Source organism: Nothoprocta perdicaria, unplaced genomic scaffold (genome assembly GCF_003342845.1).
Source record: "Nothoprocta perdicaria isolate Ctin4 unplaced genomic scaffold, notPer1 scaffold_58, whole genome shotgun sequence".
NCBI classification, from domain to species: Eukaryota; Metazoa; Chordata; class Aves; order Tinamiformes; family Tinamidae; genus Nothoprocta; species Nothoprocta perdicaria.
In genome coordinates this window covers 2,952,652-2,967,921 of record NW_020455843.1, presented here as the reverse complement: position 1 = coordinate 2,967,921, position 15,270 = coordinate 2,952,652, and the positions used below count along the sequence as shown (strand labels likewise).

At 57.9% G+C, this 15,270-nt stretch overlaps 1 protein-coding gene across 1 annotated transcript in view; it reads left to right on the top strand.

Annotated features, from left to right (window-relative positions):
* The first annotated feature begins 6,462 nt into the window (after positions 1-6,462).
* LOC112955535 (homeobox protein not2-like) overlaps positions 6,463-15,270 on the top strand; it is a 15,737-nt gene continuing 6,929 nt past the window's right edge. Inside the window, exon 1 of the mRNA XM_026048858.1 lies at positions 6,463-6,583. Coding sequence (XP_025904643.1) covers positions 6,463-6,583 — 121 coding nt within the window. The remainder of the gene's footprint in view (positions 6,584-15,270) is intronic.

The window sequence follows — 15,270 nt, the reverse complement described above, 5'->3', positions numbered from 1 at the left end:
CTTTTTCTTTTTCTTTTTCTTTTTCTTTTTCTTTTTCTTTTTCTTTTTCTTTTTCTTTTTCTTTTTCTTTTTCTTTTCTCTCTCTCTCTTTTTTTTTCTTTTTCTGATTTTCCCTCCGCCTTTTCCCGTGCCCGCGGCAAGGTCAGCGGCCGGGGCCGATGCGGCCGAGATAAGGGCCGTTTCGGGGCCGTTTCGGGGCCGTTTCGGGGCCGTTTCGGGGCCGTTTCGGGCCGGCCCTGCTCTATCGGGGCGATCGCGTCGCGCTCGGCCGCCTGCCCCGGGGCGGCTCCTTCCTCCCCCGGCCGCCTCCTTCCTCCCCCTCAGGCCGGCACCATTAGTTCTGCTCGGCCAAAAACACCTCGGAATGGGGGAGAAAGCAGTGTATTTGGGGAGATTTGGGGCTGTGTGTGATTTCTAGTATCTTTTTTTTTTTTTTTTTTTTTTTTTTTTTTTTTCCCAGAATGGGGAAAAAACCCTCTGTGATATTTTATTCCCGCCCTGATGACTTTTTATCTTGTTTTTTTTCTCCTGCTGGCTTGCAGGATGCTACAGAGGCTCTGCCCCAGCCAGATCCAGATGTCCCATTCAAATATTCCATGAAAACAGGGGGAAAAGTAAAACCACGGGGAATTTGTTATCGCCGCAGACACAGCCTGAAATCCAATTATACCTGCGGTTCCTGGGCCCAGCCCCGCTTTCCACCTCCCCTTATCCTTATTTGTGATCTGCCTTTTATTTTCCCTTCTTTTGATTGTTTTTCCCTCTTTTCCCCCCCTTCCTTGCTTGATTATCTTGGCGCTTTCTGCCTCTCCGACGCTTTGTGTCTTACGGTGGGACCCCGGCAGCTGCCGCCTCGACCCGGCAAACAGCCCCCGGATTAGGTTTTCCAGGGGCTTCTGCTCCAAGCTGCTGGGAATCCCRTCCCACGGGTGTCCCGAGTTCCCCAGGCCTCGGGTCCTGGCCGAGCGGGACCGCTGGGGCAGGGAAAAAAACCCGAATCCCCCGGGATCAGCGCTGGCCGCCCCTGCGGAGGCGCAAACAAATAGAGGGTTCAAATGTGAAGCGCTCGGGAGCAAAATAAACGGAGCGAAATGGAAAGCCGGGGAGATAAGGAGCGGGCGCCCTCGCTCCCTCGTTAACATTCATTGGACTGAATAATCAGGCCTCATTATCTCCAATTGCTGCCGTATTTGCCCTCAAAATGCTAATTTGGAAGTTGGCTGCAAGCGCCGTCTGCCTGTTTTGACTAAAATATGATTTTCGCTGCATTGTGCATTGTTTGTAGCTCCGGGGGCATTGCCGCTTTCAAAGCGAAAGGAAGGGGGGGGATAAAGTAAAAAAAAAAAGGCAAAGAAAGCAGAAAAAAATAATAATTTGATCAAAGCTGGCGGGAAGGGAGCCGCGGCGGCTGCTTTGCCTGGAAATGGCATTTCCAGCCCTCCGAGTGAAATTAGAGGTGTTATCAGTTTCGCTGAGGGGACGGGTGGTTTATCATTAATCTCGGGAGGGAAAACGGGAGAAATGAGTTTGGGCTGTTCTTATTATTGGGTTGTATCTTATTATTATTATCTAATAAATAATAATTATTATTTTGCAGCAGGGGAGCGTGGGGCTGAGCGAGCCCCTTCCCACCGCGACCCTGCCGACACCGGCAATCGATAGATAATAAAAGTGGGAATAATGTCCGGATCCAAGCCCGCTGCTGTCCCCATCCCCACGCTGGGGATTAGGGCCGGCTCTGGTGGCAGCTCCGGCCGCAATCCGGTGCTTGGGATGCGGGACCCGCGCGGCGGCTTAGGCGCAAGGACGCGCTTCTCCTGCAGCGCCCGCGCTGCCCCCGAGCTGTTTGCACAGCCCGGCCGGGGATTAGCGGGGCCGGGGCGGGCGGTCACCCCTGTTGACAGACTCGGGCGGAAAATCCGTCGGCATCAATTCTCCCGGCGCRCGGGATCTGGCAAGGACGCGGCGGGACTTTCTCCGGGGCAGCAGCGGCTGCGGATGCTCCTGCCGGGGCTGTTGTCCCGCTGCCATCCTGCTGCGGTCCCTGGAGAGGGGATGCCAGGAGCGGGTTGGCGCCGTGGGTGGCTGTGACCTGCCATGGGATGGGATGGGATGGGATGGGATGGGATGGGATGGGATGGGATGGGATGGGATGGGATGGGATGGGATGGGACGGGACGGGACGGGACGGGACGAGAAAATAGCAGGGCTGGGGGATTCATTGGGACTGGGCTGGTGATACAGCGGTCCAAGGATGCAGTGGGACCAGGGCTGGGGATGCAGCAGGACTGGGGTTGGGGATGCAGTTGGTTGGGGATGCAGCGGACCCAGGAATGCAGCGAGGTCCAAATGGGAATGTGGCAGGACTGGGCCAGCAGTGGGACAAGGGGAATGCAGCAGGATAGGAACCAGGGATACAGCAAGGATGGATGATGAGGCTGATCCAGGGATGCAGCAGGACTGGGAATGCAGCAGGACCATGAATGTGGTGGGACTGGGCCTGGGGATGGAGTGGACAAGGATGCAACAGGATCATGGCCAGGGATGCACTGGAAGTGGGTGATGTGGCAGGATCAGGGATGCAGTAGGATGGGGGAATGTGGTTGGGACGGGGGATGCAACAGTGACAGGGGAAGCAGCAGGAGCAGGRATGCCATGGGGACAGGTATGCAGTGGGATCCAGAGAGGAATGTGGCAGAGACAGGGATGTGGTGGGATCAGGAGTAGGATGAGGTGGGGACAGGGATACAGAAGGGATGGTGATGTGGCAAGATTAGGTCGCAGCGGAATCTGAACATGGCAGGATTGGGACACGCCGGGAACGGGATGGGCCGGGATGGGGCTGCAACAGGATTGGGATGTATCAGGATCAGGATGCGATGGGATCGGGATGTGGCGGGATCAGATCATGGTGGGATCGAGACACGGCGGGATCGGGACGCTCTGGGATTGGGGTGCGGCGGGAACGGGACGCGGCGGAATGGGCATGTGGCGGTTGTGGGATGCGGCGGGATCAGGATGCAGCGGGATCGGGTCACGGTGGGATCGGGATGCGGCGGGCGGCAGCGGCCCCCGGTGGCCACGGGGAGAAGGGCGCAGCCCGGACGGGGCGGCCCGCGGCGGGACCGGCCCCCGGGGAGCCCCTAACGTGGATCTGCTAACGGGGAGCCCCGTAATGCGGATCTGCTAATGGGGAGCCCCTTAATGCGGATCCTCAGGAACACCACTGCTAATGGCCACTCAATAACAGGATGCTGCTAACGGAGATGCATCCTTCCACTGGGATGTTCCACTGCTAACACGGAGCCATTAATGAGGGTCTGCTAATGAGGGTCCACTAATGGGGGTCTGCTAATGGGAACCTGCTAATTGGGGCCTACTAATGGGGATCTGCAGAAGGAAACCCACCAAGAGGGGCCGTGCGGAGAGGGATGCAACAACGGGGAGCCACTGATGGGAGCTGCTAAAGGGGGGCTGCTTATAGGGGCTGGCTCATGGGGCCCTGCTGATAGGACCCACTAATGGGGACCTGCTAAGGGTGCTCTGATATCTGGGACCCACTAGCTGGAATCCCTTTAACTAGGACCCACCAGTGAGGACCTTCTAACTGGTCTGCGCCCACTGGGATCCCCGGTAGAGGTGCACCCACTGGGAGCCGTGAGCAGGAACTGTGTGACTGGGATCCAGGTGAGAATCCTGATAACTGGGAATCCTAATAACTGGGATCCCTGCTAACTTGCAGCCCTCAGCACCAGCTCCTTGTTCGGATTCCCAATCTGACACAAGTGGGTCGAGCAGACAGCAGAAAGCCCTTCTTTTTGGGGAGGGATGAGTTTGTGGAGGGCACCAACCACCAGGCCACCCTGGCAGGGGACACGTGCCCAGGAACCAAGGCCACTGTCCCCGTGCATTGTAGCCCCTATCAAGCAGCATCTGCAGAAACCCAGGGATCCCGCGGGCAGGGATTTCCCAGGTCAYGCCGCCGCCGGCTTTAGGAAAAGCCCTTTTCCTCTTTCCCGATAAACCCATTCCGCCAGGCGGTGTGAGGAGCCGTGTCGGCGCGTGCCGCCCGGGTCAAGTTGAGGGAGCTGAGCAATGCAGCCGCATCCCTTAGCGGGCTTAAGGGAGAGCTTCATCCTGCTTATCCCGAATCCCACCGGGAGACCTTCAACGGCAGCCGGAGAAGGGGATATTTAGTGTGTGGAGCATCCCGGTGTTCAAATAAAACTGATGGGRCCCTTTGCAAAGGGCCACGGATGCCGGATGCCGATGGGCAGAGCCCGGCAATGGGAGCCCAGGCTGCAGCCCCACATTTCGGGCTGCTCCCAGTCCTCCCATCCCGCTGATCCATGATTTTCCTGGCTCTCCATCACTGTTTGCAGCCTCCCTACTTCTCCCTGCCCATTGGAGGCAGTCGGGAGCCCGGGACGGAGCCGGAGCCTCCGGGGGCAGCCGGCAATCCACAAAGCGCCCAGACCAGACAGTCCTTGGCCGGCCTAATGACCATCATTGTTATTAATTAGCTCAGGAGCTTCTCCTGCGCGGAGCTGGCGGAATAACAGAGGATTCACCTGGCAGCAAGAGCCGCCGGGGCTGGGGGCTGTGGTTTGGGCGCGGGGCTGTCTGCCGCCCAACAACCTGCCCTGCCTGTTGTCACGGCTGTGCTGAACACCCGCGCCCGCTGTCACCCCTCCCCRAGCTGTCCCTATATTTTCCCCTATAGGGAAACATTTTCCCTATATCCATTCCCATGCAGCTCCTGACACTGGTCCCCAGGATGCCGGGAATGGCCATGAATAGCCAGCCGTGACTCCAGGGCTTTCGCCTGACATCCCAAAGCGCCGGGTTGCCGGACCCCACGTCKGTCCCTTGTCACCCACTTTGCTCCCTCCAAACCGCCCCCTTCAATCGTTTCTCCGCATTCCCGAATCAAGGAACACAGGAAGGGAGCGAAGCACCGACGCCTTTCCCAAGGCAGGATCAACCCAAATGTGTCAGCGAAGCAGGAAACAACCCAAACACCGGAGCAAGGCGGGGAAAATGGGGCACAGAGGGGCAGTTTTCCAGTAAAAAAAAAAAAAAAAAAAAAAAAGCAGGATAAGGCGGGATTTGCAAAGCGGCCTCCGGTGTCCGTGTTGGCTCTGCCCAAACACGGCTGTGTTTGCGCTGCCGGCGGGACGTGGCCGCGGGGAGCTCGGAGAGGGGCCGGGGGATGTTTGCCGAGCCCCGAGGAGGGGGGAAAGGGAAAAATAGAGGGGGATGAAAAGGGAACGGCCCCGCGATACCTCCCAGTGAAACGGGGGCCCTGCTGGGGCCTCCTGCTTTTTTATGTGGGTCCTTTCAAGGCCGTAATTAAGAGCTCRCGGGGACAAACCTGCGGGGTCGGGGCCGCCCTTTCATGTTGTCTCCCACCCCGGGCCCATCCTTGTCCCGGTGCAAAGATATCCCGGCCAAGGGGCCCTGCAGGAGCCTGGCCAGCCCTTTCCCGGGCCGCCCGCACCGGCAGTGACGCCAGCCGGGTGCTGTCCCGGCACGGGTGCCGCGGGTGCCGTGGGGATGCAGCGGGAAGCTCCGTTTTCCCGGCTTTCCCACAGGTCTCCGTCCCCTCTTGAGCGGGAGCTAGTGAGACCTCAGGGCAGCCCGGGGATCCCGGCCAAAGGCTCTGGAGCAGAGGCAGCTCCCGGCTCGCGGGCTCGCTCCGGACCCGTTCCCTCTCCATAACCCCATAACGACGGGAGCAGCAACGGGGGCCTTAGATGGGACTGCTCCCGCCGGCGCTGGCTCCACCTGTGACTTTTCCCAGCTCGTTAGGAAAAGCTGCCCTGTTTTAAGGATCTCAGGCCCTAATGACCATCCGAATGCCATCGATGGTCACCCCCCTTTGTATTCCRGTCACTTCCCTGTGCATCCCAGTCAGCTCCCTTCAAGGGGGCTCTGGTGGCCTTGGGGTGACACTGGCCACCCTGGCTGGCCTCACACCTCCCTTTCCTGCTCCAATTGGGAAAGGGGACACGGGGGGACAATCCAGCATGGAAACAGGGAAAATGGGGACATGGAGGTGATAGTGCCATGCTGATAGCACATTTTCTTCTAAACTGTAGCAGCAGTTCCTCTGTAATTGGGACTTCTCCCAATTTTCCTCTTAACTGTGTCCAGGTGCGTCAAATAAAAAGGCTCCTCCTAACTGAAATAAATAAAATAAAATAAAATAAAATAAAATAAAATAAAATAAAATAAAATAAAATAAAATAAAATAAAATAAAATAAAATAAAATAAAATAGCCAGGTTGAGTTTCGTTTGGAGTGGGATTGGGTCCCTGGGTTAGGGATGTGCCTAGAGGGGCTGGATCTCGGCAGGGGTATCTGCCCTCCTGATGAGCCGGGGGAACATCCCTGGGGAGCAGGGTTGTGCAGTGGAGAAGCTGGGACTAAAAGCCAAACTTTGCCCTTTCCCAGGCCAACATGTGGTTCCAGAACCGCTGGATCAAGCAGAGGGAAGGAAGCCTGGGACAACAAGAAGGCAAATGGGCCAAAATGGACTGGGGCACCGCACAGAGGAACCTGGGCTCACAGAGCCACCACGGTGAGCAGGACATGGACTTCCAGGCCGGGGACAGTCGGGAAGACACCCTGTCCTCCCCTCGCTCGGCGGCAACAGCCGCACAGCCCTTGCACGGGCTGTTGTCCCCTGCATGGGCTGTTGTCCCCTGCACGGGCTGTTGCTCCCTGCACGGGCTGTTGTTCCCTGCACGGGCTGTTGTTCCTTGCACGGGCTGTTGTTCCCTGCATGGGCTGTTGTTCCCTGCACAGGCTGTTGCTCCCTGCACAGGCTGTTGCTCCCTGCACGGGCTGTTGCAACCAGCAGCGTCTCCCGTGTGCGCTTGTGGGTGCATCGCAGCTGGCAACGAGCGCATCGAATCTATCCAGGGCAGTCAATATCTTTGCAGTGCAAAAATAATTTATTTATGGACCTCTTCTTCTCACCTGACTCGCCTGCCCTGGTTTTCCTGCAAGTTCTTCCGTTCTTCCCTCCTCCCTATCTGCCATGTTATCCACCTTCTCTCCCTCCACAGGGAATGTGGAATTTAGCTATCTCTCAGGTCATTCCCTTTAATCATTTCCCCTGCCCAGCTCTCCCCACTGCGCTGGTTTAACCTTGTCCAAGTCCTTTCCAGAGAAAACTCCCCAGGGATTTGCGTGGTCTAAAACGGGTGTTTTCCCCACCCAAACTGCTGGCTCCCAGCGCACAGGACTCCCCTGGGAAGCCTGTAAAGCAGTGGACAAACATGGAAGTGTCGGGATTTTCCTGCCGCTGGGAAAAGTGTTGGGATTTTCCTGGCAGAGCTGGGAAGGGGCTGAGGGCGGCAGCTCAGCCTTGCTCCGGCTGGAATCCCGCTCTCCAGGGACAGTCCCCAGGGATGCCAGGACATTGGCTTGACGCAGGCACCTGAGCCGAGCAGAGCAGCTCTTCCCGCTCGGATACCCCTCCGATCCCGCTCTGCGGGAGCACGGAATTCGCTCCCACGGCGAGGGAGCAGCGAGGAGAAGGGGATGATGCGGCGGAAGCGGCTCCTTCGTTCCGGCCGTGCCGGGCGCCCGGATTAGCTCAAAAGGCTCAAAGGGCCCCAAACCGCGCGAGCGCCTTCGCGCGCCGGCGCCTTTATTGCCCGCGGCCCCGGCACAAGGGGCGTCCGCGGGGGGTTTTAATGCYGCCCGGCCGGGGGCCGAGCCCATTGAGGGGGTTAAGTTGTTCCCAGGATGGATAATCCCCTGCTCAGCGCCTGGCRGGATGGCGGCTCCCATCCGTGCTATGAGCGGTGCTGGGGCTCAGCCCGGCTCCCGGATGGGTGCGGTGGCATCCGCAGGGAAATGCCTTTGATTAACCCTGCCTTTCCAAAAGTGGCATTTATGTGGCTGGGCTAAACCGTGTGCATGGTCCGGCTTCCACGGGGAAYTGGGATTTGCTCCTCCTGCTTGATGTTCCCCAGGGTCGGCGGGTCCAGGGGGGTACGAGGGGACCCAGGACCCCACGGATCCCATGGATCCCGTCTCGCGGCTGCCCCTGGGTGCCGGCGGGAGCCGGAGCCCCCGGGTCTCCTTCCCGCTGATTAACTTGTCTGCTCCTCAGGGCGGGGAGGGAGCGCCGGGATCTGCAGGACAAAAGCCACCCGAATGGGGACGATAAGGGCCCCGCTCCCGGGGACAGGYGGGAGGAGGGTTTCCGGGAAAGGCGGATTTGGGCATGGCCAAAATGCAGCCCGGGCACAAAAATCCCTCCCGGTGAGGGATGGACGCAGGATATAAGTGTGGTTTAAGGCCAGGCCCGGGGCGCTGTGCCCTGCCACTCACGCCAAAATCCCTCATCCCCTTCCCAATCCCACGCACCCACTGGCTCTCTTTGAGTGATGCTATTTTTTTGCCTTTTTTACCCATTTGCAGCAAACGGGTTGTCCTCCATACCGGGAACGTGGTTATTAGGCAGCGGTATCCGGAGGGTGAGGTGCCTCTGCCCGCGCGGGCAGCCGCTGCGGGACAGGCAGCTCGGCACACTGATGGATGGGCTTATTTCCCCGGGGGAATAGCCCGGCAGACACATTTACCCAGGGGAATATCTCATGGATAAGTGGGAGAATGAGTGGGACGTCGCTGCGTGGATGGAGAGGTGTAAATGGACGGGATGGGGAGATGCCGACAGGATATGGGGATGGAGCCACACGGCCAGGCCACGACTTTCCCAGAGCTTTTCGTGTTCATCTCCCGCTCGTGGCTCTGTTTCCCATGGCCAATCTGCCCCCCCTTGCTCTCTTTCCGGGTTCCCAAATGGGATTAGGGCTGCAGGCGAAGCCCGGCTCCGTGCGTGCCGCGGGCTCCGGCTCCTCGTGTAATCTCATTAAACGGTTCGGGAGCCTTCCCCTCACTCCCCTGTCCCTTTTCCACGCTCCTTAACTCCCAAATTGAAACATCAAACCAAGCCTCGCCGAGCAGGCGGGCGGCTCTGAGCAGAAATGTGTCCAAAATCCCATGCGGAGCAGTTGGAAGCTCCCGACGGAGCTTTTCTACAGGGGACCTGGGACGGGAGGGTGATGAGATCAAGAACAACAACAACCCCCCAAGGCCCCACAAGGCACCGGTCGAGCAGGGACCCGGCCCTGGGGCTCTGTTTTCCCACCCTGCTTGTGCGAGACGGGATTCGCCCGGTGCCCGATGGGCGACGAGGCCCCGCAGCCTCCGGCACCGTCGCACCCGCCTTCCGGAGCAACATCCCGGGCTGCTCCGGCACTGGCTCGTGCATGGAAGGTGATGGGGTTGAGTCGAGCACGGAGGGACGACGGCAGCTGGAGAAACCCTTCCCAGCCCTGCTCAATCCCCTGAGGCTTCAGCTCCTCGTGCCTCAGTTTCCCTGTGCACTAAGACCTAGGAAAATACTCAAGAGCTGCAGATTTGTGGGTACAGCCCCATCCATAGAAACCCTGATGGCAGCAGGGCTTGGGTGTCGGGTGTTTAACAGCCCAATATTTGGATTTTTATGCAGAAATTCCCTCTTAATGCAAGTCAGGCCATCAACACTCGCGATGTCGGCTCCATTCGCGGCCGGTCGGAGCCCTCCGGCGCTGGGGAAGCCAGCGGGACCGGAGCTGGATCCGACCCCTGCTCTGCCCCGTCCTTCCCCCACTCCCTGTCTATTGATTTAATAAGATGGAGAGGAATTAACGGGGGCCGGGGCGCTGGGATAATGAAAGATGAACAAAAGGGGCAGCGCTAGCAAAGATGCTGCCAGCTTTTAATGATGAGGCCCGGCCGATCCCCYGCTAGTTGTCCCTTTGGAGCGGCGATTAAGAACATACTGTTATTGTTAAGGCAGAGAGATAAATCCCTGCACCGTTTCTGATGTGATCAGCCGGGGCTTCTCCCTACAATTTGTGATCCTATTGTGGCCGGTGTTTGCCCTGGGCGAGGAGAGTCTGGGAACCACTTATGAACCATCCTTTGGTCATTAGCCTCCTCATTAGGGGAGAACAATGTCGGAGAGAAAAAGATAATTGAAGGGGGCAGCGGGGCCGAGCACGCACCCCTGACTGTACCCATGCGGCCTCGGAGCCTCCTTTGGTTATAATTCCCAATTAATTTTAAACGCCCCGTTGGGGGATGCTCCCAATACCTGCGTTTGCAGCCCGCCGGCCGGCTTGGGAATGGGGATCCCGCCCGATCCTTGGGAATGGGGATCCCGCGTCTGACTGGGGGATCCCGGGCCAAACTGGAGGGACTGGGGGGAGAAATGAAGGGAGACCCCGGAGGCGCCGGGACAGGGAGGCGCTTTCCCCACGTGCTGGGCGAGGGAGCCGCAAAGGGAGCCCACGGGCAGGAATGTCCCCGCGCTTCACGTCCCACATGCCCGCGTTTCGCACCCCCATGTCCCCAGGTCCCCCGGCCATCTGGGAGCAGGGCCCCGGGGAGGGGAGCAGAGCCGCGATCCTGCAGGATGCTCCACATTATCAAGTGCTAATGAGCCCTGGATGGCGCTGAGGTGCTTTGCAGGCCATTACCCCACATTAACCTGACAAAGGAGCCGGGCCGGGTGTCTGAAGCGCGGCCGGGTTGTGTATTGGCCGTCTGGGGCCTGTCCCCCCTGCGCACCCCGCTTTGCTCCCTCATCCCGTGGCCGTATCCACCCTCTGGATGCTGCTCCAGAGGGTTGCTGAGATGGGAACAGAGGACGGGGACAGCAGGATGTTGCTTTGCCCTCAGCCGCCCCCGTCCCTCGGCTGGTCTTTCTCAGAGGTCCTGCCTGTGTCCCCCGGGTGYTGTGCGCATGTCCCCCTCCCCATCACCCTGGTGTCCCCTGCGAATCCATGGCTGGGATCAAATGGGAGCRCTGGGCTCCGGGTGATGCCGCTGCATCCAAGGCCTCTTTATAGAGCACAGGCCATGGGCACGGTTGGCCTCGGAGCTTGTCTTCCTTTGGCCACATGATGAACGATCCTGGACACCCAAGAATTCCCACAGGAAGAGCCTGCTGCTCCCCTCGCCGCCTGTGATCCGGGGGCAATCCTCCCGGGAAGGCAGCAAGGGCTGTGTCTCCAGGAGCAGCTCTCCACGGYCTCTGTGCAGCCGCTGGATTTCCCCACCTCACATCCCCACTGGACAAGCGGCCACGAGCCTTGGCACCAGGGGAGAAGCCGGAGACGATGCCAGCACCTCTATTTTAGGCCAGTCTGGGGTTTTGAGCTCATGGTTTCGGGCTCCTGAGGTTGACGGTGCCGGGCTGGTTGTCCCTACAAGTCCTGCCCAGGACCCCCGTTTCCCTAAGGGGGTCTCCTGGGACGGCAACCGCCCTCCAGGGAGCCCTTTCCCTCCCTTTTTCCCCCCTTTTTTGGGACGCCCCATGGCCTGGCTTGTGGATGAGCGAGCCGCGCTCCGTCTGCGCCGGATCCGCGTGTTCCCACTGCCCGTTTGGGCAGGGGTCCCGCTGGGAAGGCCGGAGTGGAGCTGGGAGCGCGGCCGGGCTGCCCCCCGACACCCACCCGGGCGAGGTGCGAAATTTCTCATGGGCCGACAAGGGGGAGCAGCAGGGAGCCGGGAGCAGCGCGGGAGGAGGAGGAGGAGGAGGAAGAGGAGGAGGAGGAAAGGAGCCGAGGGGGGAAAAAGCAACAGCGGAGCAAAAGCGGCATCCGAAAAGGGCCACAAATCCCGAAGGCKGCGGGGCAGCAACCCCGGTTTGAAGAGCGGGGCATTTTCTATGGGGGGATTGTAAAATGCGCTCGCTCTTCCCCCCCTTTCCAGGGGGGAATAAGAGTCCCCCCCCCACCTCTATCTGATAGTCATTAGCATCAATTAGACCCGTTTGAAGTAGGCCACATCTTTGTCTCTTTGCAAAAAGAAGAAATAAAAAAACCTTTCAGGGAGCCCATAATAACATCTGGAGCAAGGAGAGGCTGAGCTCAAGTTCCCCACTTTCATCTCTTGTCAAGGTACTTGGAATGTTAATGCAGCCTCATTCTTTAATGGAGTTATCAGGAAATGCTTTCCACCCCCTTCCCCAGCGCGGGGCGGGTGTTTACAAAGGGCTGGGGGCTTTTTTTGTGGTGTTGTTTTGTTTGGGGGGATTTTTTTAAAAAAAGAAAAAATCTCAAAAAAGGAAAAAAAAAAAAAAAAAAGAGGATCAGGGGGCGCCCTTTCATCTCCATCGGAGATTTTACGCCAGGTTTTGGGACCGGTGCTGTGCATCCCAAGGGCTTCCCAGGCCGGCTGGCCTGTTCTCCTCGCTGCTCCCTGCTACATTTCCCAAGTCGTTGCCGGCGAGTGAAAATTCCCAGCTCCCGAAGGGCGAAGCATTAGCAGAGCACACAGTCCTAATGGGAAGCGGAGCGCGTCATTAGGCCGCTAATGCCGGTGCAGGGAGAGGTGGACAGGCACCCGGCCGCCTGTGTCAGGCATCCGCCTGTCCGTCCGCCTGTCCGTCCGCCTGTCTGTCCGCCTGTCCGTCCAGGTGCTGTCTCCTCCGCCCCGGTGACCCCGGCAAAGCCGCACCATTCCCAGCTGCTGCTATGGATAACATGGAGCATCTCCCGCAGGTCTTGCCATGGGAAACTACACCTGAACTCCGGCTGTTCATTGCAAGGGGGCAGAAAATAATCAGATTTAGTAGAACATGAATAAGGCAAATTGAGATAGCGCATTAATGCACACCACCTCCATGCAAACACAGAGGAACCGGAGCTGGGAATCCTGGCTGGATTTAGAAGCGTTTTATTGTTTTTATTTTTTAATTGGGGGAGGGATTTTTTCACCGAGGTGTTTGGGCGCGGGCCTAACTTTGAACATGCGACTGCAATTAAGCCCGTGTTTAAAGGCTGGCAGCGCTGGGGCTGCGTATTTGTATAAGGAGCAATCAAGCGGCAGCTGTATTTATTCACTTATTTTGAAGCTGCCGGGGACGACAGGATGTTAAATGGGAGGAAAAAAGGGAAAAAAAAGTGTTTAAAAGGAAAAAAGCGACGGTCTCCTTTGTCTCCTGCAGGCATCATCTTCCCTTTAAGCTCTTATATGGGCTGCCATCACCGGGGGATTTCCTTGCGAGCGGGATAATTATGCCAATGCATTCCCATTCTTTACATTTGCCTCCAAATGCTCCATTCCCCAAAAAGAAAAAAAAATGCTTTCTAGGGAGATGGATGCATCTAAACATATATATTTTATATAGGGATGTAWGGATGTGTAACCAGGCCTATTTTTCTGGCCCTGACAGTGAAAAGGGACTTTAAAGAACCTGGAAAGCGGGTGTATGTCTTATTGAAGGTGGGATTTGCAGGACGGGCACAACTCGCTCGTGCGGGCGGCGGGGTTTAATGACGGGTTGTTAAGCAGCGGGGGATTTGGGCTCTGTGTTAACCCGCACGCTCCGGTCCAGGCGYTTCCCAGGGCTTGGGTACGGCTGGCTGCATTTCCAGCGTGACTTCCGTGTGTTGCGGTGGGGTGTTTCTTTTCTCCATCGGGGCAACACGTTGAAGTGCCCGGTTTTGGGTTGTTACACAGGTGTTTCAGCAAAAGCCAAAGTTGGGTTTCCAAAGCGTGGTCGCACACCCTTTGTGGCCTCGGCAAAATGCCGGTGTATCCATGCACAATGTGCACAATGCACGACGTGTGGTGGAGCTTCCCCGGCTGCGGGAGGCATGTGCAACAGCGCGCACACGTTGTTGTTTGCCTGTGTCGGACACAGGTACCCCGTGCGGCGCACAGCCTCACACAGGCTCACCTGCTTGCCGAACAACCCCAGCACACACCCCAGGTGTGTGTCCGCCTGACACACACGTGTGGAGGTGTTTCTGGTAAAAGTGTGTTGTCCCTGTGCTGACGTGTCCCTAGTGCCGCCTGTTGTGTGTGCGGCTGTGCGGAGCGCGAGACAGGGTGTTGGGGGCCACAGTGCTGTGCGGGTGTTGGTGCGGGTGTCAGCAGGCCTGAGCAGGAAGGTGTGGGTGTTGGTGTGGGTGTTGCGGGGAGGATGGCAGTGTTGGTATGGGGTTGCATGTGGGTGTCAATGGGGTTGGGGTGTTGGCGCAGGGATCTGTGCAGGTGTCGGGAGGTGCGTGTGTTGGTGCAGGTGTCTCTGGGGAAGGTGTGGAGGCCACGCAGGKGTCAGTGCGCTCAGAGAAAGGTGTGCGTGTCAATGAGGGAGTCGGGGGAAAGGTGTGGTGTCCGTGTAGGGACACTGCAGGTGTCCATGAGGGTGCCAATGGGGTCCATGCGGGTGTAGGGAATGGTGCGGGTGTCCATGCGAGCATCCGTGGGGAAAGTGTGGGGTCCAWGTGGGTGTAAGGAGAAGGTGCTGGTGTTAGTGTAGGTGCCAGGGACAAGGTGTAGGTTGGATGGAAGGTATGGATCCATGCTGGCATGCGTTAATCTGGGTGTTGGGAGAAGCTGTAGTTGTCAATGCAGTTAGGGAGTCCGTGCTGGTGCAGCTGCCGCTGTTGGGGGTAGGTGTGAGATATTGGTGAGATGTCAAGGTAGATGCTTGGGGTGAAGTGTGAATGTCGGTACGGTTGTCCCGGGGGACTGTGCAGGTGTTGGGCAAAGACACAAGCACTGGTGCAGGTGTTGGGGTGTCACGGCTGATGAGGGGGCAGGTGTGGAGGTGTGAGGCTGTGTGGGTCCTGGGGTAAGATGAGGCACCAGCGCGACAGCCAGGGAAAGGTGTAGATATAYGTGTCAGTACAGGTGTGAGTGTTGCACAGGTGTTGGTATAGGTGTTGCGTAGAYGTTGATGTAGGTGTGGTTATTGCATGTGTGTAGGTATAGGTGTCACATACGTGTGCGTATTGCATATATGTAGGTGTTGCATAGGTGCTGGTATAGGTGTGGGTGTTGTATACATGTCGGCATAGGTGTTGCACAGGTGCTGGTCTAGGTGTCACTCTAGGTGTGGGTATTGCATATGTGTCAGTGCAGGCACTGCACAGGTGTCAGTCTGGGTGTCAGTCTAGGTGTGGGTGTTGCACACGTGTGGGTCTAGGTGTTGCACAGGTGTCGGTCTAGGTGAGGGTATTGCACACTTGTCGGTACAGGCGCTGCACAGGTGTTGGTCAAGGTGTCAGTCTAGGTGTGTATGTTGCACCTGTGTGGGTCTAGGTGTTGCACAGGGGTTGGTCTAGGTGTTGCATAGGTGTGGGTATTACACACTTGTCGGTACAGGTGTTGCACAGGTGTTGGTCTAGGTGTCGTTCTAGGTGTGGGTATTGCACACGTGTGGGTCTAGGTGTCGCACAGGTGTCAGTC